This window comes from Nothoprocta perdicaria, unplaced genomic scaffold (genome assembly GCF_003342845.1).
Source record: "Nothoprocta perdicaria isolate Ctin4 unplaced genomic scaffold, notPer1 scaffold_196, whole genome shotgun sequence".
NCBI classification, from domain to species: domain Eukaryota; kingdom Metazoa; phylum Chordata; class Aves; order Tinamiformes; family Tinamidae; genus Nothoprocta; species Nothoprocta perdicaria.
In genome coordinates, this window is record NW_020455160.1 from 1,225,562 (window position 1) to 1,250,531 (window position 24,970).

Sequence of the window (24,970 nt, forward strand, 5' to 3'; positions counted from 1 at the left end):
TGTTTATCCTTCGCCTTTCCTTTATTTTCTCCAAGTGCTGAGCGGCATTCAGTGTCATGATGGAAACTGAAGAATGGAGGGTGAAACCCTTAGTACATTATTTCCATGGTCTTCACATTCTTTGTTATTCTTGAAAATTTAAAGCTGTGCGCTCTGCTGTGTGACAAAGGGGCTAGACCACTTCTTGCTCCTTGTAGAGATACTATACTATATGCTTCTCCTTCCTCAAACCAGAGTAGTTAGAATTACCTAGTGGATTTATTAAATACCCTTGTTCCAAATGCATTTTTAATAACTTTTAATAATTTTTAATAAAAATTCCCTCTATTCCAGGATGGAGATAAGTCAATTTCTTTACCCACAACTCAAATTGCTTCTCTTTCTGCTTGAAAACATCTATACTTGCTGTTTTGAAGATAAATTCAAATAATTAAGCAAATACTACTTTCAAATTATGTATATTTATTCTGAGTTTTAAAAATGACTTCCTCTCTTCATTCTTTGATGCTTGCTTGTCTCTGCACTGCAAAAGCCAAAATGGTTCAACTGCTCTAGGTTTAGAGCAAATACAAGAAACTCAGCCAAACCACGGCTGAACTTCAACAGAAATGACCCTATTTTGCCTCAAAATGAGAAATAGATTCACTTTTTTTTTTCTTTTTCCTCTTTGTCTTCCCGTTATTTTTTATAATTCAATGTCCTCTGCCAGCCTCAGCACCAAACATTTTACTCACTTGTGTAGAGCATTCAACAGAAAAAAAGTCCTCAACATCACGACATACCTATATATTTTGCCACATAACAGGTCAGTAACAACTCACTACTAGGACTGATTCAAATAAATTAATTGTTCTTCTAAATGCTTGAACAAAACCCATAGAGGTTTAACTTTATTATAAAATAGAAACAGAGAGGAAGTGAAAAACACAATCCAATTTAAAAATTAATTAAAACTGCAAATGGTGTTTTTTGTTTTTGTTTTTTACTGAAACATCAACTTGCACCTTTTATAAAAAGAGAGTGTTTTGGAGCCAGAGAACACTGCAATGCCCCATGGTGCTGTAAGCACATCTTGTGTGCCAGTTCTCGCCACATCACTCAGCCCTGTCAACAGAAAAGCACAAGGGATCCAGCACATTTTCAGAGATCTGACATGTGCATAAGCACACTCAGAAATCTTTTTAACAAACAGAAAAAAAGAAAACAGATAAATAGTGTTGCCAGATTTTTTTTTCCATGGCATCTTCAATCAACTCTAGGTTTCATGATAATGTAGTACCTTATTCCTGGAAACCATCACCATGCAGTATCTCCAGCAGCTCTTTTGGGAGGCAAATTTGATGAACATGGACGGACACAAAAGGGCTGGTACAACGGAGTGTGGAGAGCCAGACAAGACGGGTAATACATCCTTGCAGCAGCAAAGTTCAAGCTGTTCCACCCACAAACTAATGACAAACAAAGAATGATGACAGAGTAATGTAAGAGTGGTTGGGGCTGTCTGGTACTTCTGAATCTCCTCTCTTGGGCACACACTTGCAGTTCTTGTAGTTCTGTAGGTCTTGGGCACACAAGGATCACTTGTAGTTTGGAAAAAAAATCTATTTAGCTCTCCTTAGAGGTTTTAGTTTGTTTGTTTTAAGTGAGGTCATGGCTTATTTATGTTGTCTTGCCAAGTTCAATTTTCTTCTGGATGGCACGTGCTGAGTGATAAATCAAGGAGTCAATGAATCCTGCAACTAGAAGGAGAAAAACGGATGAATCAATACAGACATTCCCTGAAGAGGGAACAACTCCAGGGAAAGAAAACACAAACTCTTCTGTCAGTGCAAAAAGAGGAAACAGCTGTGGCTGCTCAGAGACATGAAGGTCCTCAACTCATCAGGAGAGACAAAATCCAGCTTGCAGGGACAGGCATGGCCATGCTTCTCCAGAGGAAGATTTCTCTTACAGTAGTAAAGATAAGACAAGCCAAGCTGCATGTGCTTACTGATGAGCAAGAAAAATTTGGAAAGAAAGTTCAATCTAGAAAGGTTAGTTTGTTTCATTGCTCTGACATAGCTGGCCAAGGCAATATTTTACATTTCATACTCATTTCGGTTTCTTTATAAATAAACCAGTCTATGCTACAAAGGACATACTTCCCTTTATGGATGCCCTTTAGGTCAGACTGCGATGTGTGCCAAGCAAGGACCCAATATAGAAAATACAGTGATGTCCTTAGTTCTTTATGCAGTATTTTCCATAGATCTCTCCAGCCAAAGCTCTGCAAGAATCTGTTAACTCACTACTTGCTTGCAACCAAGAAAAATCTCAGAATGGGATTTCTGCTACTTCAGACAATCCTGCTTCCACTAACAGCTTTCACAGGACAAGTTCTTGCTTAGCTCCTTCTTTTTTACCTAAGGGAGAACAGGGTGCCAGAAAGTCATTGTAATATCCCCTGTTTATTTTCTCTTTTATTTGGCATCCCTAACCTAGGGAACAAATACATGGTTTCTTGACCCTACACAAAAAAAAAAAAAAAAAACCCGAGACATTGTGATACTACTTAAAGAGCAGCAGCTAAGATTGATTCTTCTTTCTCTTACTTAATAATATGTATTCTTTGGTCTTGTTATTTATTTTTTCAGTTAACTCAGATGACTGTCATTTGTGGTCATTTTGCCTTGAAAATATTCCTACTTGTGGGATGAGTTTAATGTTGTAATACCAAAATTATTACACAGCTGATTTGATCTACCCCTAGAATATAGAAAATCTAAACATGACATCTGTCAGCAAAAACTATGAACTGGATGCCACTACTTGAGGATACTTGCCTTTGTTATACAAAAAAAAATTGAAATTACAAGCTGCTTAGGTGCAATAAGGTCTGCTAACTAGATCTCACTCAGATATCTTCTGACTGGATCTGACCATGGCAGCTTGGGTTCAAGGATTTTATCAGGTTGGGTTCTACCTGAAAGCACCTACCTGCTTGCAGACCCTGGCTAACCAAGAGAACAGTACAACTGCATTCAAAGTTATACAAAAGACTGCGTTATTTGAAAACAAAATATCTTTTAGAGAGAAAGAAAAAACTGTGAAGGTCTACTTTTGTTGTGTCTTGAAAGCCTAAAGTGTTAAAAGCATTTTGATGCTTCTCCCATAGCTCTGCAGAACATGCTATACTGCCTCTTGAAGGTGGAAATCATCATAACCCAGAAGACAGGGGCTCATCACCAACTATGCAGAACAGTAAGATGGAAAATGTTTGCTCTTTAGAGAAAAAAAAGATTTATAAGTGCAATACCTGTAAATATGCCTCCAACAATAGCACAGACTCCCGTAAGAAAATGTGTAAAGGACCTAGAAAAACAATTTAAACAATCAGCCTGAGCTCAGATATCAAAATGACAGCTAAATAAGAAGCAACTAATACAAACTAATTCATAATATACTGTATACTGTATGTATAAAAATATACATACTACATAAATACATACTACATAAATATTAACAGCTAACAATGAAAAATTTTAACAATTAAATAACTCCTATCAACAACAGGATGGAGTCCCTATTTTTCCAATCCATCTTTTTTGCTGAAGAAAAGCATTTTAAGCAGAGCACTCTAATAATCTAAATTACAACCTTGGGAGGAGTGAGTTGAAGGATGGACTTTTCATTTTAGATTTTAGCCACTCCCGCTCAGACAGAATTTACAAGAGGCTGGTATAACACAGAAAAAAAATCTCCAAGCATTTATTAATGCTAATACATTTTAAGGTCTCAAATTTAACCCTGCCTAATTATGATCATAAAAGATTTGACAGCCACAAGTCATGCTGTTTCCCTGCAACCACAAGCCTCTGCTTAACTGAGGACACCGAAAGAAGAAACAGATTCCACCCTGATTAGAACATACAGAAAATATACAGGAAAAGCAGAAAAACACACTGGGTCAGGGTGGGTGCCACCATTTGTGCCAGTAAGACAATACAGGAAAAGCAGAAAAACACACTGGGTCAGGATGGGTGCCACAATTGGGGCTAGTAAGACGTTCTCTGGACAAAGTGCAGTTTTATTAAATGGTTATGCTACATAAAACCAAGAGACATCAGGTCTTCTCATGAAGGGAATGCACAAGTTGTTTAATGTTGGATAAAGAGATACCTTGATAACTTTATCCAAAGTTTAGGCTTGTGCCTTAGGCTTGTAATGTTTTTTGGAAAAGGAAAAAAAAGACTTGGATACCTTTTTCTTTTCAAAAGATAGACTTTCCATTCTCGTTTTCAGGAGAACTGCGTCATGATTTGTTCATGCTTATTTTTTGCAAATCATAAAATTTGTTCATGCTTATGATTTAGTGATCATGCTTATGATTTGTAAAAGGCTTTGGGGAAATTAGACTGAACTATGAACCAGTTTATTAGACTCCAGCTCACTGTCTTAATGCTGAATTGAGATGCTTCAGACAACGCCAGAAAACCTCTAATCCACTTTAAGTGTTCACACTGAGAGGAACTGCCCCTAAGTGCCCCTTCATCTCTGTTGACTATGAGAGGGAGTCTGCGCTGTAGCATCTAAATGAGGCTTGTGGTTTAAGCTATACAAAAAGACAAATCAGTAAAGGTGAATGTGAAATAAAAATAAGAAGGTCTCATACCTGTGTTTCTCTGTTAGCTTCACCATCATGGGAGAAAGCTCATAGAGCACAAACACACCTGGCAGACCTTGGTCTCCTATTAGCCCATTGGCTATTTTCTCATGCCGTGTAACTGAAAACTGGTTTGTCCTTACCACCTGGTAGGAAACAAACATAAGCACAGTTTTGTTAGCAAGAAAGAAGAAAGGTTTTTGAAACAAGAGCTCAGTGGACCACCTCAAGCAAACCCGTCCAACCATTTGTGTGACAGCTGAGTTTAATCACAGTTTTAATGGCTGTAAGGAGCACCACTAACACAAGTCTACTTTTACTACAGGGCTACACCTAGTCGACTCCCTAGGACTCCAACTCCCTCCAACATCTGCAGAGCACCATCTGGAGGCCTCCTTGCAGCTCACCCCTGACAGAAGCCTGCAGTGCATCCTTCTGCAGTGCTGGCCCTGGTCGTTCCAGCTTTGCGCACAGTAAAAATTGTATTCTCTTTCTGACATTTGTATTTTTGATACCTAGACTACTGTTACATTTGTCCTTGGTAGAGGTATGAGTCTTTATATTTGACACCAACTCAAGATCTTTGTTTTAGTACTTCAGAGTCCTTGTATTTTGAGCATTCAGCTTTTGTCCGTGGTACTTTAAAACTAATTGTCTCAAATATTTTTTCCCCTTGTACACCAAATCCATGTCATCCTCTGAAAATCTGCTGCACCCTTAGGGTTGTTCAGGAGATAGGATGGACTCAGAGCAAGGGGTTTAGATTCCAGAAGTTCTTAAACTGGAGACATGCTGATCCTGGGTTTTTCCTCAAAGAACACTTTCAGGATCTCCTTGCTGCTTTGACTTCCCCTGAGCATGCACTATGCATCCTAAACATGTGGAAACTGCTGCGATAACTTTCAGCTAGGTGGGATAGAGGCTGAAATATGTTTCAGATGAACTCCACAGAAATTGTTAATCTTGTTAGAGTTGTTTACATGAAGAATGTCAAATAGTTTCTGTCGCTTCCACCAGCTCCGATAAAGAACGTGGTAGGAATCAGAATAAAAGTAGAAAGTCTTTGAAGATTTTGCATTTGTTCTAAAGAGTGAAGTGAATTAACTACTATGACAGATTAAAAATAAAATCTAAAGAACATTATTCAGAACAATGAAATGTTGATTATCCTGTGGAATTACTACTTATAAAGACCTGGAGATGAGAGACTTGTAGCCACCAAATAAACAGATTTGTTTAGAATAAACATTTTAAAATATACAAAACTACTTTCAAAGAAGTACAGAAAAATACTTTCTTATGCTGCAGGCTGTAAGAAAGAATCAACTAACACTGCGTGAAGATCTACTTCACGTCTTACAGCTATGGCACCAGCAGCAACACATGTATAAGCACAATAGATATTATTATATAAGAAAAAGCTTGACCTCATGTGTAAGTCAATGTATGTGCATCAACACAGGATACAAGAACATGCAGATATTCATAAAAATCCCAAATCAATTGGAAAAGAAAAAAAAAGTACTTACTTCACCATCTACTTTCATATATACTGTGGGGACCACTTTGACAAAATACTGAAACATCATGGAAGCTATAAGCAAAGTCAGAGACATACAATGAAATATCAACTGTAATAAATGGTAAAGAGCTATAAAAGTTTAAATGACAGGACAGGCAGGTACAGATTCTTTTTTTTCTGAGAAATTTCTCAAGAAGTATCTTTTTGTGCCACAGCTACTGGAGATGTTCAATGAGAATGAAGTTAATGTCTAACAGTAGCTTTCCTTTTTCCAAAGGGGATTCTGTTCCTTATTCAACCAGAAACAAAATGAAGCAGCTCTTCTACTTTGATTAAACGGAAGAATTTCTGTGAACCAGTTACCTTACCACAGTTTTACCAGCTCAATTTCTTTCCAGAAAAATCTCATGCTAGGGACAATTTTCTGTTTAACAGCATATCCATGCAGAATCATGGTCATTTCTCATAATCATGAGAAAATATTCTCAATTCTAAATAGGTATCCTACACCAGCTTAATTAACATCATGCTTATTTGTGTAGAAACAGTTTGTGTAAAAAAAAAAAAAAAAAGTGAACCCTCATCTGAGAACAGCCTGTTCCTTTAGTTCTCTTAATAATAATGGAAGACAGCAGTCATTTTCAGAAACTTTATGAAAAAAATACTTAGGAAGAGTCATCTCTCAGCTGGCTTTTACCTTGCTGTGCAGTGACGTCTGTCCCATCCAGAGGGTTCACAATGCCTGGATAATCTCTTCCAAATGAGAGATGTTTGATGTAATGTGTCATATTGATCTGAAATAGAGCTGTTAATAATTCAAACAACTGCATGACATTCATAGGTATCCATAGGTAAAGGTAAGGGGCCTGGAGTTAATTGTTTTTTATCCTTTTCTTCAAGTAGCTCTAGAACAGAGCCAAGTTCTCCCTTAATTCTGCAGTTCTTAACAGTAAATTGCAAAGCATGCGCTCTTATTACTTGCGAGAGATTCCAAAACTTTCCATTTTGGAATTGCAATTTCTCCCCTTCCTATTGGAAATCCCCAAATCCTAGTGCTTTTCCCTCACATCTACAGAGTAGGCTCCTCCATGTGCTCCTCTGAGCCCCAGCAGCACCATTCTCTCAAACACCTCACTGGTACAGGTCGTGCTATCATCTGCCTTGCTCGCAGGGCAAGGGTAACCTCTAGCAGATCTAGAAGCAGTTGTGCAAATCCCTATGGGACTGGGAAGCACAGGTTCATAACCAAGGTTGTAGCACTATAGGGTCTCAGGAAGAAGGAAACAGGCTTGCCAGGCAACATGATGTCCCAGAACATACATCAGATCTCTGTGTAAAAGCAGGTCCTAGATTCTCCTCAAACTGAAAAAAGCTTAAAGTCAGCTGCTTTCAGTACACTAGGATCTCAACATGGCAATGGGAAGAAAATCCAAAAGGAAGACAGAGAACTGGGACACTGTGTCTTGGAAACACTTACATTATCAAGTCCAAAGCTCTGGAGATCATGAACTGTAACAGAAAAAATAGTTTAAAAATGTGATTCAGACAATGGCATCAAGCAGATCTCTTTACTTTAATTTACGAGGGAACTCCCTTGCTAAAATGGCAAGAAAATAACTTGGATTTCTCTCTTAGTTGCAGTAGGACACATGACAGATAAAACTGTAGTTTTATCTGTGGGAGAAAGAGCAAGCTTGCACAAGTGACCAAGGATAATTTCACTATCTCAGTCATTAAGTCATAACCATTTCAGATTTTGCCTAGCTCCTTTAACCACTGTTAACACACTAGCACAACAGATCTAAAGAAATAACTAAGCACAGCTTCTGACTTAAACAGTGACACATGAAAGCATCCAAAAAATTCCTCAGCATCTTAGCACCAGAGCACTCCCACCGGTCTTGTCATTGCTGCCCAAGGAACACATAAGGAAAAGAAAAGTCTTTGCACGGACAGTTGAGCAGTTTTCCTATGTCACAGGAGAGGAGGCTGCTCTCATCAGCGATGCCCTTTGGGAATCGCATCCTGCTCTCTCGCTGCACTTCCTGGACACATCAGTATCTTGACTTTCGCAGCACTACGCACCCAGAAGAGACATGGCAAAGATATGGACAACAAGAGGCTCTTTTGGAAAGAACTGGTATCTTCCTGTTATTCAAGTGATTTTATGCAAGGCCAGGAGCATCAGTCTCAGGATGGAGGTATAGCTTACATGTAAATTGCAGTATTGTTCTTACAGGCACAGCCAAAGTTATATAGCCATCCAAAGGCAGCCAGTCTTTAACAGGCTGTGACACATTTTAACAGGTAGATTCACATGCTCGGGAAGCCAGAATTAACCTTTCACCTTAGCAAAGAAAACTCCAGTTTGGAAACTGCGGGCTATTAGTTTATGAGCTGATGGAGTCAGCTCACCAACTACTCCTATAATATTAATGAAGATCAAGAACGCTGCTCTCTGAAAAGGATTTTGATATACAATCCAGCACAAGGAAGGCTGCAAAGCTGAAGAATTGACTTAAACTAAACTCTCTTTTGAAATAAACATTTATCATAAATATACATTTTTTTTACCAACACCTTTCTATGAAAAAAACACAAGCTTTATTTGTGCTTACATTAACCTCACTAAAAATATATGCATGCAAAACACAGGCTGAGCTGTTAGAGCAGGAAATGCTATATATACTCTTCCTTCAACTTTGATCTAGGGAAGCCACAATGCATTGCACAACTTAAATATTCAGCACTCAGAAACTAAGGCTGCAGTCAGTGGAAACAAGGCACTGGTTTTGCATTACAGAGGCAGCATTCAGTTAAGCGCTGAGAGCTGCACGGGGTTCAGGTGTTCAATTCTCCTCCTCCCTGTTCCTGCTTTGGAAGACAGGAGGCAGACATTCCTTCACCATGAGCACAGCCATTTGTGTGGCGTTTGTGTGGAAGCAGTTCAATCAGATAACTCATTTATCTTATAAAAAGACTAAAAATATGGAATTACTTGTGAAAACAGCAACGGTGGGAGGGAGAGGAAGAAAAGGAGAAGTGGTGATGAGATTATACTATACCGTTTTCATAACTACTTAGAAGAAACACTCTGTTTAATGTTGCAATCAATAAAATATAATGCACTTAAGAGAGAAGTTGTTTTAGGCACTGTTGAAGTGTTAAGACTCACAGCCTTTTGTATTTCACCAAACTACAAACAACAGTAAGCTAATATTCAGCTAACAGTAAAATCCTATCAATCAAGATTCCAGATATAGATGAGCTGCATTTAAGCTAGACTACTGACACAGTCTTTGTGCTCTAGCTGAAACAAAAGCATTGTTTTACTGGAGACAATTTTTGCAAACAGATCAGCTCCTAAATAAGGCTAATGACACAGCTGCACAAATGCTTGTGCTAATGCACTGCAGCAATGGTACAAACCCTCAACACAGAGCACAGCAGGAAACCTTCCTGGGACTGGGCTACACACGCTTATGGGCTTTTTTTTTTTTTTTCCCCTCAGTTCTAGTGCTTTAATAGTCACATTCATTAACATGTGAAGTCTAGTAAGGTTGAGGAATCTCACAGTAGCAGCAGAGTATGAGAGAAGCATGTGATAAGGACTAGTCATCATAAAATGTGATTTCCTCATAGTGCTCTGCTATAATGTTCCATATGTAAAGAGCCGATTAATCAGTTTTTATAAAACGCTTCTCAAATAAATGATTGTAAATTCTGAAAAAGCAAGATCTAGGCATATAGTCTCTAAAACAGTTTTCAACCAGACTACAGGTTTATTTATTTTTGATCAATGAGGCTTATGCTATGTATGTTTATACAGTCTGCATTGGAGATAAACATTTAGCTATCCACAGATTTCTTAACATAAAACAATAGGCTATTTAGCCTACTTAGGGAAGAAAACTATCAAGGAAACAGGAGATACTAAGAAACTACCAGCGAGGACCAGAGATGGTTATTTCTAAAGAAACCAACACTTTCCTTTCTCTAACTGCAGGGCTTAATTAGGTAAGACGCAGAACATCCCAGGTTTCTCAAGGAATCTATCCATTCTTATATAATTTGGTGTTCTTCAATGTTTAGTATCATTTTAATTAATTTTAAGATATGCAGCCTGAGGAATTCTCCCAACCTTCTTCTGACCTGAAAAACCACAAAGTTTTCTCGGTGATCTTAAAATCCAGGCCTCAGTCCTTTACTTGTAAAACTGAATAACAGCATTTCCTATCACTAAGGATTTTGAAAACAAATGCAGTAAGATCGCAAGGAGCATGAGACTCAGCTACCTAAACGTGCTGCTCCAAAGCACGCTAGGTCACCAGATTTTAACCTGGGGAAGAATTTTCTTCAGCAAAATATCTTACAGGAACACAGTGAGGGGAAGATGCTGAAGAGGGCCAAGGATGCACTGTGAAGACAGGACTAATGCAGGCAGCAACACCAAAAGCATTGCAGCGAGGGGAGGCAATCAGAGCAGGGATCCTGAGCCAGGATTTTGCCAGATTCTACAGTTGATGTTTCAACTCAGTAAACACTGCAATTGTGTCATCCTCTAAAAATACAAACAAGCAAAAATAAAATAAACTTATAACCTCCCTACTCCGCCTGCCCCCAAACCTTCTATTGCATATACTGAAACGAGCAGGCTTGGTGCATGCATTCTCAGGAGAAACTCTTTACCTTGTTGTCAAAATGAGATTAAATGAGATAATTATTCCATCTGATTTCCAAAGAGAGAAGTATCTCCAATTTACTGCCACATCCCTCTCGATTATGTTATCTGCACAGAACAACTAACAATCCATATTACATCTAACACTGACATATTAAGACCAGTGAAGTCAAAGACACTTTTTTTCACTTTTTTTTTTCACTTTTTTTCACCTGGGGACGTCATTTATCACATAAGAATGGCCTGGCATGGATCTCCTTACAGCTTTTAGGAAATTAAATCCCAGGCTAGATTAACAGCTCCTCCCAAAGGAGATTTAGGGGCACAGCAAATAATAGAAATTTGATTAGTTCTGTAGTAAACTGTTTTGAAAAAGAAAGGATATAGCAACACTTACTCTCAACAGCGTGCACTGCAAAAACAAGCAGAGTAGGAGAGAAAAGAGAAATATTCAGATCCTTATAATGAAAATCAGAGATTCAGATAAAGCAGCATTTAAAACTCATACCAAAAAGAGGAAGAATAATTGCTTTTGCTGATGTCTCTTCTAGGCCACATATAAAGACTCCCTAGCTATCAAAAGAACCAATAACCAGACAAGCAGTCATTGAAAAACTAACAGGGACACAAAAATGCAGGGAATTAATCACTAAAAGAAAAAGATTACAGTGGGATGTCCATATATTTCAAATAAGCTTTAAAGCAGCATGTCAGACAACAGTGATATTCAGATTCCATTTCTTTAATCCCTTAGGGGAGTGAAAAGGTTATTTTAAGAGCAATCAAAGCTGTTCAGAAGTGTAGCCAAGCTGTACATTCATAACAGACTGTCATTCAAAGCTGTAAGTAATGTGAGTAACAGGTAACACATTCTTCTGTCAAACGGTCCTGTGTTTCTTTCACCATACCTGACATACAAGTACAGTGAGAAGTCATGAGGTTATTTTTCCTCATTCTGTTGCAAGATCTCAACAAAAGTAAATACCTGGGGGCATGTGGACTGCATATCTCACAGAATATTTATTATGACTAACTGCCATTTTTTTGTTGTTTTCAAAAGACTGTTCTACATGTGACTGCACCAAACAGGACTAACCAGTAACTTCCATAGCTTTAAACCTGCTTGGAAATGGGCCTCTGAATCCTGGTGAAGCTTTTGTGACCACGTGTTTTTGCTATGGAGAAAGTGTGGAGAGCCTCCAGATAGCTGCTTGGCAAATATTAACCATCCCCAACAACTCATTCAATTTGAACTCTGGTAGATTGTAATCTGCTGGCAAATGGAAAAGTTAGTTTTGCGATCTTAAAAACAAGCTTGGTACATCAGTAAACAGCTTGTGTCCCTACATGGAAACAGATGAGACAGTAAGTCTTTTAGCACCAACATAAGCCACCTCTCAAAGGAGTTTTCCCTCCAGTGTAAAAAGAAGAGTTTTGAGCATTCCCGAGGATAAAATAACTACACAGGTATCAAAAAGCAGCTCATTCAGTGCTAGCCCTGCATGTGTATTAGCTCTGTCTCATGTTAGTTCTTATTCTGTTTTTGAGGGGGGACGGGAGAAAAAAAAGGCAATTTCAACTCGCTCCTACCTAGGAGAGCGACTACAGTTTTTAAGATGATAATAGCAATCACTGTTCTGGAGATCTGGGGGACTACAAGTGTAACTCTCAGGGTGTGGAGAGAGCATCAACATATGAAACTGAAAAGCTGATCTCCCAGCTGGCATATCTGAATAACACCCAACAAAGTACGGACATGGGTCTAATCATCAGTTGCACAGACATAGTATAGGCATGTCAAAGTAATGCAAGGACAGCGGCACCATGAATGATCTCTCCATAGTATTGACATTCATGTTAACCCTTTATTTCCTAGTATAAATCAGAAATGCAGCAGTGAAGAAGCAAGCAACACGAGGATCACTCTCTCCTGACAAATCTGCCACTAAGCACTTTCCAGAAGCCAGCACAGTTTGAGTGAGGGAATACTCTAGCTCAAATCAGTAAGGAAAATAAGACAGTAGCAGAAATACTGTCTGTCATCACAGTTTTAATGTAGGTCTGTCAGAATTAGTATTTCATTGGATTGTTAAGGCGGTTTATGACTTCTCTTAGTCATGCAGCTTTAACATGCTTAAGAGACTGCCATGCAGGATAACAGGACTGATCATTAATGCAGACCTTATTAACAGGATTAAAAATCATACAGACAGAAGTTCTAACAGTGGAATTATCATTGAAAAAAAAAATATTTCCAAAGAAGCTCTTAGAGTGCTATCCTATGACCAACTCTACTTAATGTTTTAGTCAGGTATTAAAGGCAAATACAAAACTTCTGACTGCATTTTATATATACACACACACACACACACACACATATACACATCTACATTATATATACATATATATAAAGATTATAAAGAAAGGTTATACTGTGATAACAAGATATAAAACACTGCCTGAGCTGACGATTTCTCTTAAAGTGGGAACCTAGTGAGACTCTGCTTGGTGATGTCGTGAAAGCCTTGTGCAGTAACAGGTTGAAAACAAGGGAGAACAAATGCTGGGTACTACTAAGAAAGTAATAGAAGAAAAGTGAGAACATCATCATATCACTGCCTACAACGCTAGTTGGATCTTCTTCCTGGGTGCAGTTCTGGCACTTCTGGAAATAGGAGAATTGGAAGAGGTCCAGAGAAAGGCAGCAAAGAAGCTCAGGCTAAAGGGCTTCCACAAATGATCAGCTGAGTAGGTTGAGACTTTTCAGCTGAGGAAAGACATGACCTGTAGAATGGCCCGAGAAAGACCCAAGACATCCTGAGTGGCAGGGAGAGAGCAGGCAGGGATCATTTTCCAAAGGAAGCAGAAAGTCCACCAAATGAAGCTAATGGCAGCCGGGCTGCAAGCAAATGAGAGTACGGTATAGTGTTTGTTTGTTTGTTTGTGTTTTTCTTGCAGCAGAATAGACCTGTTAAGCTCCTTGCAAATGGGTGTAAATGTTTAGATGGGATCATGGTAAAATGGGAAAAGTATCTGGAAAAGAGCCACTGATGACTCCATAGACTGTAAGGGACTCGGGAAACCCCATCAGCTGAAAAAGTTGCACATTAAGAAAAGTATTAAGTGCCTTTTTTTTCTTGTTATGTAGTATGAAAAAGTTTCCACAAAGCCTACCTACATCGTCATCTCTCCTCTTCTTCATTGCACTCAAACCCATCAATTTCACAACTGTGCCTCTGAAAAGTCTGCAGCAGTTTTCTGGGGCAGATGGCATTAGGGAGCTATCCTGACCTTATCCACTCCCTCTAGAGTACACACACCACAGAGCACTTTGCTCTTGGCACAGTCAGTTTGCATTCATGCCTATTACGGAGAAAAGGTGTAATGCAGAGATATTCCTCATTAACATGAGGTACATGGCGCTGTTGCCATGCTAATTTAAGTATAAATATACAAAAAAAGTGCTGCAGAATTAAGTGGTTTTTAAAGGCTTTTACTGTTAAAAAAAAAAAAAAAAAAAGACAAGATTTCTGCACAGAAGTGGTTCATTTCATCTGCAGAAATCATGCCCAAAACCTTGGGTTTTTTTCCCCCTCAAATATATCAATTACTCTTTTCCCTGGTGATCCTCACCTCAATGGTATATGTCACTCTACAGATAATTATGGGAAGAGGAATGAGGCTAAAATTAATGTTCTATGTGAAAACCTGACTACAAATTTCACGCTTCCAAATCACAGCAGCGGCAAATGTTTCATCAAATCCCGTAAGTATTTCCAATCAAGTTCATGTTAAAGCTATGGGGCATAAACTACTCTCCAGTACTCATCTGGTCACTTTGTATTTATATATGCTTGAAAAGTCCTTTATAACTTGAGAAAGGTCTTTATAAATGAAATTTGTTTAACATGTACTTAGTTACTTTAAAATTCTCTTCAGATAATTCTCTAAAATATCTCTTCCACAGACGTGCATATTCAGGTCCTGGACTGAACACCATACTTGAGACTGTTTTACAGTAGAAGAGTAAGGTTTTATGGGAAAGTGAGATTATTTGAGGGTACTGTCTCATTCCCTTGCAAGTTCCTCTAAACCTCTGTGGCAGCACCTCCACAAGATGCTTTGCTATTTGTTCACAATGGTTCTAATCTTCTATAAGAAAACTTCAATAATGTTCTCCCCATTATGTGCTGTTTTTATTGTGGGTGGCAGTGCAGAGATAGTCAAAGGGAAAGTACAGATATTCTTCGAAGCTAAAAGGTTACAATAAATAGCAAAGGGAAATACTTTACCATGTACATGAGACTGCTGAAAACTTTTTCCTGGTGCAAAGTGAAAATTTCCAGCTACCTGCAGGAGATAATCATCTTTCATTAAAAAGGCTGAGTCCAAATAAATAAAACAATACTGGTGGTAGGGTATTTAAAAAAAAAAAGGCAAAACAAAACAAAAACAAAAATAAACAAACAAACAAAACCAAGTTATACACTAAGCAAGTCACTTTCACGGGTAACAATATAAACAGATGACATACTTGTGAATCTTCCTCACCACATTTTGTGGTAAGTAGCTCCATATTTGTTTGGTATCCAAGACAGCATGAACCAAAGTCTAGCTGGGTAAGTAAAAGATCTCAACTCCAGAAAAGAAGAATGTGGGCTCCAGAAAGGGTACAAGATACGCAAAAACAGAGAGTTAGGTTAAGTAAAAATGGGCCTGATTTCTAGAATGTATTTGGGTATGTAACCTTCATGTCCAACTCCTCTCAGTTAGGTAACTCTCCACATGATAGGTTCTATAGCTACTTCATATATCTTGTACTTAATTATAATGTACCAGTTGCACAACACAGGCAAACAGATGAATCCCTGTGTCTGCACCGTCTTAGACCACTTTCTGCTTTAACGATCATGTTCACTAGTCTTTTCTCCATTGGTTTTCTAAAGAAGATAACTTTTCACTCTATGCAGCATGACTGCTGACAAGTTGTGAATTATGGCTATCTCCACCAATGTCTCTGTTTTAGGACTAAACAAACAGGTGGGACATTCCGACATCAAAGTTGTGCCTCCCATTCTCCAGAAACTTACACAACAGGACTTGTTAGATGACAGGAAAAACTAAGCTTCTCTATGTTTCCTATCAATCCACGCAGCGAAACACAGAGAATGTTCTGCTTTCACTGCTTTTTTTGACTGCGATTTTGACTTTCCTCCTGCACTCTTTTAAGGACACAACTGCCTTCTGGAGAAAAAAGAACCCTTATGTTAGAGTACTGTGAACACCTAAGGCTGGAAAAAGAAAGGAACATTCAGAACTCTGCCTTTTCAAAGCCATTGCTAGGACAAAGCAAGTTACAAACAAAATCCATCTCTCACCTTGTTGACTTCTAGGAAACCATACACTTGACAGCCCTCATTCTTTTGTTCTTGCATTTTCTGGCTAAACCCTTCCCTCTTGCATTGCTCTATGGTATCTGGGTTCTTGAAGGCCCATCCTCGCCGCCTGTATGCTTCTCTGACATCATCACAAGTATTACAACACCTGCAAAATCACAAACAGCATCTTAGTATTTCTATCACTAGATAAAAAAATAATCTGCTCAGGAAATAAACCCTTGGTGGGTTTTTACTCTACAAAGCAATAAAACAGGTATCAGCAACCAGACCTTGAAGGTTTGCCTAATGCTGCTGAAAGATCGAGATTTTTGAACCACTTCTTGAGATTCTGACACAACAACAAAAATTATTTTAATGCTCTTCTTAAGTCAGAAATGGGCTTTGTCTGTCCACACAGCCATGTCACTCCTTTACAAAGAAATTTTCCCACTGTGAACATGTGTCCCACTGTGTGCTTATTTAAATTCCTACTCTTGGCAGTTTTAGGTCAAGGCAGACAAAATTGCAGGAAGGGCTAATGGGGAATTCTCTCCATTACTTTTCTACAAATGAAATACATCTTTGTCATCAGAAAAAAACCCACTGTTTTCTTTAGTGGTTTCATGTTGTGAAACCACTGAGTTTGAGAAGAAAAAGCTGAAGGGTAGAACCATGAATCCCTCATATGGAAACAACTCTGGGGAAAAGGTAGTACAGTTCCACATGAGCTTAAATAAGGATGCAGACAAGCTAGACAAGCTAACTCTGCATATTCCTGACAACCATGAGGGCAGTTCACCAATTATATTTTCAAAAGACGCACCTACAACTACAAGTTTTTAGAATACTCTGCACACAAATGCCCAGGATTTAATTCCATGAACCTTCATAGAAACTCTGAAAAGAGACATGCATGCAACATAATGGTATTAATTTCAATATGAAGAAGAAATGCTTATGCAGAAAGAAAGGTATAAAAGTTACCGGATGTCCTCTGACTCAGCCCCGTAACAGCTCTCACAACGATCAGCATCTAAAGAACTTGGATCAAACACTTTTTCTTCTTCTTTTCCCAGCTCTAAAACAAAATTGCATTCAAAGTGATAAGGTATATCTAGAAAGAGTATGGTGTACCTCTAATTTGTTTTCTTCTACATCAGTGACTGATTTACAATCAAATGCAAAGACTTTGAATCCAAAGTTGTGCCCTGCATGAAAAGCTCATGTGAAATAGCACACATAGAGGCTGCGAAGGTCAGAAGCACCTTATCCATGCCACATCCGCAGGAGTATTCAAGAGTATTCACCACAGGAGAAATTGGCTACCTATGAGCCTTGCTGGTCAACACGTTACTTACATAAAGGCTTTGATAAACATTGTTTATCAAATGTTTGTTTCATAAACGTTCCTAAAATAGAGTCATCAGTAAACTGTGGCTGATATAGGACTCCCTATATACACAAAATTTGAATTGCCCTCAAATTAGTTAAGACAGCAGTGCGTGATGCATAAACCTGTTCCAACATGGAAGCCGGCTGTGTTAGTGTTAGAAAGGTGCAAAACAGGCATGCTGCTCTTGCTTGGCTGGTTGTTTCAACTGCTATATAAAAGGAAGGTCATATGCAGAGGTTATATGAGCATTAAAGAAGGCTTAAAGAAAATGACTCTGTACCTTTCCACAGGCTACATGTGTGCATCTGTTGGAACAAGTGCGTTACAAACTGTTCTATGCTGCCTACAAACAAAGCTGGGTCTGTTTCTGTGCAAAGTAAGATGACAGCAGGAATCTCCTATCTGAAATACTGATACAGTCCTCCAAGATTGCAAAGCTGACGGTGTGCATACTCACATTAACAACTGCACACTAAAACGCTCCAAGCAACTTCTGTTTTCCTAGTGATTTAACAAACCTGTCCAAGTCTGTGCTCTAGACATGCAGGATGCGCCACCTCAGTATGGGGCACGTACGCTTACATCAAAACAAATACTAAAAGTGTGTAAATTTTGGAGTTAGGAATAAGCAAGCCAAGGAAGTCTTGAAAGCAAGCCAATGAAGTGATTCTGTGAAGTCTGTGTTTTAAGTTTCATTTTTTTTTTCCCCGAAAACACTGAAAGAACAATGGTTTTCATAAAAGAGGGCTCCCTTAGAGGCAGATCATTTCACTCCAGGAATCCTGAAGAGACCATGTCCAGAGAAACTCTTAGATTAAAAATGATCTCTAAAGCACTTCTGCACTACCTGTATAAGCCCCAAGACTACAGCTCCAGGGATAAATAACTGCCAGGTAGGGAATATGATATATGGTCAGATACTGCTGAGAAGATAATAAAATTTTACTACAGACTTAGTTATTAAGATTGAGAAACAAAGAGCAGGTGCATAAAGTGAATAGTAAGTATGAACATATTTCACAGAAAAACAGAATCACAGAATGGTTAAGGTTGGAAGGGACCTCTACAGATCATCTAGTCCAACCTTCCTGCTCAAGCAGGGACACCCAGAGAATGTGGCACAGGGCGGCATCCAGGCGGGTTTTGAAGACCTCCAGAGAAGGAGACTCCACAGCCTCCCTGGGCAGCCTGTGCCAGGGCTCTGTCATCCTCACAGTAAAGAAGTTCCTCCTCACATAGAGATGGAACTTCCTGGCTTTCAACTTACACCCATTACCCCTTGTTCTATCACTGGCCACCACTGAGAAGAGTTTGGCCCCTTCCTCCCTACATTCCCCCTTCAGGTACTTATACATATTAATAGGATCGTTTCTCAGCCTTCTCTTCTGCAGGGAAAACAGGCCCAACTCACTCAGTCTCTCCTTTTACCAGAGATGTTCCATTCCCTTAATCATCTTGGTTGCCCTCTGCTGGACCCTCTCTGGAAGCAACATGTCCCTCATACTCGGGAGCCCAGAACTGCCCACAATACTCCAGGTGCGGCCTCACCAGAGCTGAGTAGAGGGGCAAGACGCCCTCCCTCGTCCTGCTGGCAATGCTCCTCCTGATGCAGGCCAGGATCCCGTTGGTCCTCTTGGGGCTTCTTGGCCTTCTTGGGGCTTCATGGCCTTCTTGGCCATGAGGGCACACTGCTGACTCATGGTTAACTTGGTGTCAACCAGGACTCCCAGGTCCCTCTCTGCGGAGATGCGCTACAGCAAGTCAACCCCAAATCTGTACTGATGCCTGGGGTTATCCCTCCCCAGGTTAATATTTCATACTAAGCACAGAAAGTTTTTAAATGTAAAAATTAGAATGTATGAAGCCAGTGATTAACCTTACCTGTTATTTCTTTAATCAAATAGCTTATTGCATTTACGATCAAGCAAATATAAATCTTTAGGAAAATAAATACTCATAGGAAAATTTATTTCAGGAAAATGAATCAAACTGTGAGAGACTTCTTTTCTAAAGCTTACAGCATATACAGTAAATGAAATGATTCATTATTTACACAGTGGGTATTGCTTTCATCTTGTAATTACATTAAAAGATACTCTCAGAAAATATAGCAGCATAATTGTTGTCAGATTGGAACATCTTTTGAGTTGGAGCAAGAACAGAGCACATCTACTGTTACATGGTGTCCTTTGAGGTATATTACCCAATAACAATCTCTTTTAATGTAGCTAACAGCTGTCAAAGGAGCCGTCTCAAGGACAGCATCCAAAGGTAACACACGTATAGTTTACCTGCTACAAAGAAATCGCTATGCATAAAAATCCATATGTGATTTCTTGCTCTTTACATGGCCCTGAATTTGCATGCAGATCACACATATCAAACTACAAAATTTTATCTGTGGTTGAAAGGGAAGAACCACCAACCACAAAGACAATCACCTAGGATTAGTCTATATAATAAGAAGTTATCAAAGCACAAAATGCAACCTAGTACAAGAATCAGGAAATTTGGAAGTCATTTACTATTTTAGGAATAAAATAGTAGGAAAAACAGACATTATTAAACTTTGTATATATTTTGCTAAACAGAAGGTAATTATTATTACAACTGCAATTTAAATTAACTGACTGAATGGCAATGTTACTAAAAGAAACTGATGATCATACAGTTTAAGGAAGACAGGTGGACTCTTCTGAATGAATTTACAACATGGGGTAGTACTTTTTCAAGTCTGTAAAAGGAAAGAATTTGCTATAATTTGCTTTTTTTGTTGTTTTTCAGGAAAAAAATGAGTAGCTTCTAGGAGTTCCTCTTTCTCTGCACTAAGTAATTAGAGAAATAAGTCCAATGTAGTAAGCCAGATAGAGATGCTTACATGGTAACACATGTAAGGCAAAATGTTAACAGAAAGTAACAACCAGAAAAGACATTTTTGCCCCTCACAGATTTAATTTGTTATTACAGCCTTTGAATACAGAAAGGCTTCTAGACAATAACAGCCTGATTTAACTAAATATATTTATTAGATATTTATCAACACCTATGGAAAAAAAAGGTGCAAGTATAAGTTTAAGCACCGAGTCTCTGGAGTTCTCCCTGGAGAGATGCTCTTTCCTCTAACCAGGTTGATTCATTTTGTCTGCTTGTTGCAACGTAAAGAAATAACAAACTCAAAATGTTGACAGAAGAGCTCCATAACTTCTAGTAATAAAGAGACATTAATTTTGCTGTTTTACTCTTCTAGTGCATCTGTGACTTTTTGTCATAATTTCAGAGTAAGCAGACAAAAATTTAACTTGCAAAAGCAGTAAATGTAATAGGAGTTTGTCTGATTTGCCAGTTAGAAGATTTGGATGCTATGAACTCCAGTTTCAAGAGTTTATGATATTTAAGCACTCTTCAGTTGCCACTTGTTCCTGTGGAAGTCAAACATGCATAGAGTGATGGAAAAAACACTAGAGCATTCATCCAAGAAAGGCAGAATAGTGTATTACCATGTCTTTCAGCCTCTGGTGTCACACGATTGCCATCTTTATCCAAACGCTGTTTAAACAGATTATGTTCTACATCCAGTTGCTGTTCTCCTGCTACGTCCATTGCATCGATGCTCAAATCTGAAACCAGAAAGCAAAGTGGTTCATAAAAGAATATTTTTATAGCCTGTGGCAGTCTGAGGAAACATTCAACCAGTTCAAATACAGATTTTTTTCTGTATTGAGAAGGAGAGAAGAATGTGCAAAACTGAAGGATTATGCATGGTTTGGGTCAAGAGCCTTACAGGAAATAAAATACATAATAGCTGCATACTTAATGACCCCTCCAACTATGGAGGTTGGTTTGGTGTACAACTGCCACAGAAAATGTTACCCTGCTGGTTAATGTATTTAGGCAAAAAGAAACAAACAAACAAACAAAAAATTCCAGCAACAATGACCAAAAAAAAAAAAAAAGCCATTTGTACAAACATCAGTCCAGAAGTTAAGCTTGAAACCAATTCAAAGCCGCCTTCTTACCTTTATCCCATCCCCCCTTCCACCTGCTTCAACATCAGCACCTTTCCTTGTGAACCCTTTCCAAAGGGGATACAGGTCTGTGGCCTTGGCCTGATGCAAGGGACCTTAAGGCACTTGCTCGTAACGAGCACTCTTATAAAATGCAGAGCTGCTCTGAAGAAAAGTACAAGAGTCTTCCAGTGTCTCTGTCCTTCCCACTCCACTTTAAAAGTGAGTGAGGTAAAGAGCAGTAATATCTTGGGTGGTCAGAAGGAAGGTAGAGTCACTGTTTTTAAAGTCCAGTACACTATCCTAAAAACATTACTACTACTGAAAGAGGCAAGGAAGTTCACTAGACTTTTAGATAACTTGCAGAGCAGTAATACATGATAAGACTTGCAAGAGATATTTTAACAAAATTTTAAACTATTAAATCTACACTCACTTTATCCTGTAACTTTACTTGGTACTTTTAATTTAGATAAAAGTGATTCAGGCTATTAATACTCTTTCCACTTTTTAAATCCCTGTAAAACAGCTGTCACATTACATCAAACTTCAAGTACAAGAGTCATAGAAAAGTTGTCATGCTTCTTCCTAAGGAGACTCTGAAGTTCTTCAACTACAATACAGTCAGATATGTAGTCACAAGAAAAAAAAAGTGATAGCTTTTTCAGTATCACTGAGATTACTGCCAAGCAACCCAAATTAATGAGTATATTGTTACCCTCACTTATGGTCTATAAAAGTGTTACTGCAAGGCTGGTAGTGCTGGGATAAGCACCCCACGGGCCTTGCTGAAGTCACTGTGTAACCCCAAGGAATGACAAACTTTATTGTCCTGCAACAAGGACAGCACTGGATGCACTGAGTGTGTTCAGCCTTCAGCTGGCATGAAAAGAGCCTTATCCCCAGTGCTCAGAGGCTCCACTCACAAGCACAAGGCATATGTGGAAAGACAACATCTATATTGATCTTCAGTTTATCTCCTCTTGATTTGTCAACATATAATTCTGGGTGAACCTAGGAAAAAAAAAAAAAGATGCTGTCGTTTCATGTGGAAACACATCCAAGGCCCCATTCCCTTCATTTGTCTGTCTCAGGAGCTAGGACTTTCAATATGTGGAATCTGAAAGATGCTCAGGCCAGTACCTTCCACACTTCTGGTGTTAGCTATAATTTTACCATTTGTGTTACTTTTAAAAAGCAAGAAAATCATTTGGGGAGCTTAAAATGCGGGGATGGAGGAAACATCCTGTGGCTGTGTTTTGGAAGAACACAGCCACATTCAAACATTCACTGTTTGAATATCAGTGAGAAGATACAGAAGGTCCCTCTCGCTTGGAGACCATAAACCAAGTGTTGTCGTAGGGTGCGGGGAAGGAGCCCGGCCGCCCAAAGCTGCCGGGTGGGGAAACCAGCAGTGCTGGAGTGGAAGAGAAGCCAGAGGAGCGGCCAGGGGCCCCGCAGCCCCGCTCGTGCCACCCGCCCGGGCAGCGGCTGCGCGACCCGAGGGCCGGCGGGGGACGCGGCGGGAGCCGTCACGCACCTCCTTGGTGAGGTAGAACTGCAGCTCCGAGAAGAAGAGCAGCACCATGATGAGCCCGCTCACCACCGTCACTGCCGGGAGACGAGAGGCGCCGTGAGCCCGCGGGGCGCAGCCGCCCGCCCCGGCCGCCCGCCCCGGGCCCCGCCTCACCCAGCGCCCCGCCGCACGTCTTCACCCGAAAGTCTTCGAGGGTCTTGGGGAAGGCATCGAAGCGCTTGAGCCGCCACAGCGAGTCCATGGCGCCGTGCGGCCCGGAAGCAAAGGCGCCTTCCGGCGGCCGGCGCCTCCGCCCGCCCCAAGCACCGCCCCGGCCGGCCCCGCGCTCCCCGCGCGCGGAGCGGAGCGGAGCGGAGCGGAGCGAGCAGCCGTGCTCCCTGCGCGCCGCGGACAGCGGCCCGCGGTGCTCCATGGCTGCGGCTGCTGCGCGGGAGCGCCCTGGGAAAGCAGCTACCCCAGGGGGCCCTAAATGTGTCAATACGCAAGCGGACCTTAAGTTTTCACCCGCTCTGGCCCCTTCCTCCTCCCTCTGCTCCTTCCCAACCTACACTGTTGCCTCCCCGTTTTAATGGTCCAGAGCGTCAATGTAAATGTGCCAGGGCTTTTTGGTACCAAAAGAAGAAGAAAAAAATCCTACCACCCCTAAATTATGTATTTCTGGCTGTTATTTGCGCCCCTTTCATGTTTCTAACCCCTTACTCCTTATTTCTCCCTGGAGATACCTGTGAACTCAAGACATGAGTCGAGCAAGACTTATTCTCAGCTCAAAAAGTGAAAAACTGCTATAATCCTCTCTCAAGCCAGATATTTACCCACCTTTTGCCTCATGGTAGAGGGGTAGCAGAGTTCTGCAACATTTAAGTTTTCATTTGTAAACAACACCCAGAAAAGAAGCTGTCAATCGACTCTCTCCCTTCTGCTGTCCTCAGAAGAGTAATGAGCTCCTCACTGAATTCAGCAGAAAGAATTGATCCAAATTCTGAACATAAAGAATCTGATGAAAAATAGAAAGTCAGGGTATGGACACTTTTTTTTGAGAAATAAATTTATTGAAAAAATAACACACAAAAAAATCTTTGTAAACAGTACGTAAGTTGGCAGGTATGACCTAACACTTGGAGGGCTACCTAGGCCCTGATGAAGCATGCCATGGAGTGCATCAGGAAAGGAAGATGATTCTACCTGCTCATCACATTTATCCCCCCACTTCCCAGGCATATGATCAACCCCAGCCACACAAGCCTGCACCAGTCTATCCCAGCACTGCTCCAATGGGGTAGCTGTCACAGTGAACACCATGCTCTGAGCTTCTGTCTTACCTCAGAACTCGTGATTCCATTAAATTCCCCTGCCATAGTTCACCTCCTGTACCCTGGTTACATCAGCTCATCACACCTGGCAGTTCCAGCTGTCGAATGCGGCAGCTGTTTCTCAGGAGACTGACAGTCCACAAGTGTTAATGCCAAGTTATGATTCAGAGACCGATCCAGCTTCTGAGTCTCTGCCTCCAGAACAGCAGCTCTGGGCTCCCTGACCACAGCTTCTAAGGAGTAGGACAGCTCTTGGTGAAGGTCTAACAGTTCCTGATTGGTCTTCGCGCAGCACTCAACATAGTCCTGTTTATATTTTCGTTCCCGTGCCAACTGCTTCTGCAGAAGGGACACCTGAAAGAGGCAAAAGGCGAGGCTCGGACAAGTCCAACTTGTCACTATCACTGTTAATTCCAAGGTATCATTTATTACGAGAAAAGCATACTCTTAATTCCAGCTCTGACCAACACCTTGTTGGGTGGGAAGTAGTGGGAAGTAGTATG

General features: G+C 40.0%; 2 protein-coding genes across 3 annotated transcripts in view; both read right to left on the reverse strand.

Annotated features, from left to right (window-relative positions):
* Positions 1-804: 804 nt before the first annotated feature.
* ERGIC3 (ERGIC and golgi 3) lies at positions 805-23,404 on the reverse strand. 2 transcript variants are annotated; one of them, XM_026037298.1, is made up of 14 exons: positions 23,311-23,398; positions 23,161-23,231; positions 22,547-22,634; positions 21,114-21,233; positions 17,208-17,301; positions 16,224-16,389; positions 15,138-15,195; positions 11,243-11,257; positions 7,642-7,673; positions 6,862-6,958; positions 6,172-6,236; positions 4,652-4,788; positions 3,296-3,351; positions 805-1,739 (listed from the first exon to the last, which is right to left on the reverse strand). In XM_026037298.1, exons 1-14 carry the CDS (start codon positions 23,396-23,398, stop codon positions 1,660-1,662), a joined length of 1,167 nt encoding a protein of 388 aa, XP_025893083.1. In that variant the 3' UTR covers positions 805-1,659. The 2 variants fall into 2 exon arrangements, with proteins under 2 accessions (XP_025893083.1, XP_025893084.1); XM_026037299.1 differs by lacking the exon at positions 11,243-11,257 and having other exon boundaries at positions 23,311-23,404.
* Positions 23,405-24,213: 809 nt separating this feature from the next.
* The window catches only part of CEP250 (centrosomal protein 250), a 35,311-nt gene continuing 34,554 nt past the window's right edge, over positions 24,214-24,970 (reverse strand). The window contains exon 29 of the mRNA XM_026037308.1: positions 24,214-24,821. Within this exon, the coding sequence (XP_025893093.1) occupies positions 24,534-24,821 (288 nt within the window). The 3' untranslated portion in view covers positions 24,214-24,533. The remainder of the gene's footprint in view (positions 24,822-24,970) is intronic.

What these genes read in the sequence shown, in the direction of transcription:
- ERGIC3 (XM_026037298.1), bottom strand. Translation starts at nt 23,398, where the DNA reads ATGGACTCGCTGTGGCGGCTCAAGCGCTTCGATGCCTTCCCCAAGACC. An exon ending in AGTTCTACCTCACCAAGGAG is followed by an intron (nt 22,635 to 23,160) that starts GTGCGTGACGGC and finishes TTTTTTTCCTAG; the next exon opens with GTTCACCCAGAATTATATGT. An exon ending in ATATGAAAGTAGATGGTGAA is followed by an intron (nt 4,789 to 6,171) that starts GTAAGTACTTTT and finishes GTTTCCTACCAG; the next exon opens with GTGGTAAGGACAAACCAGTT.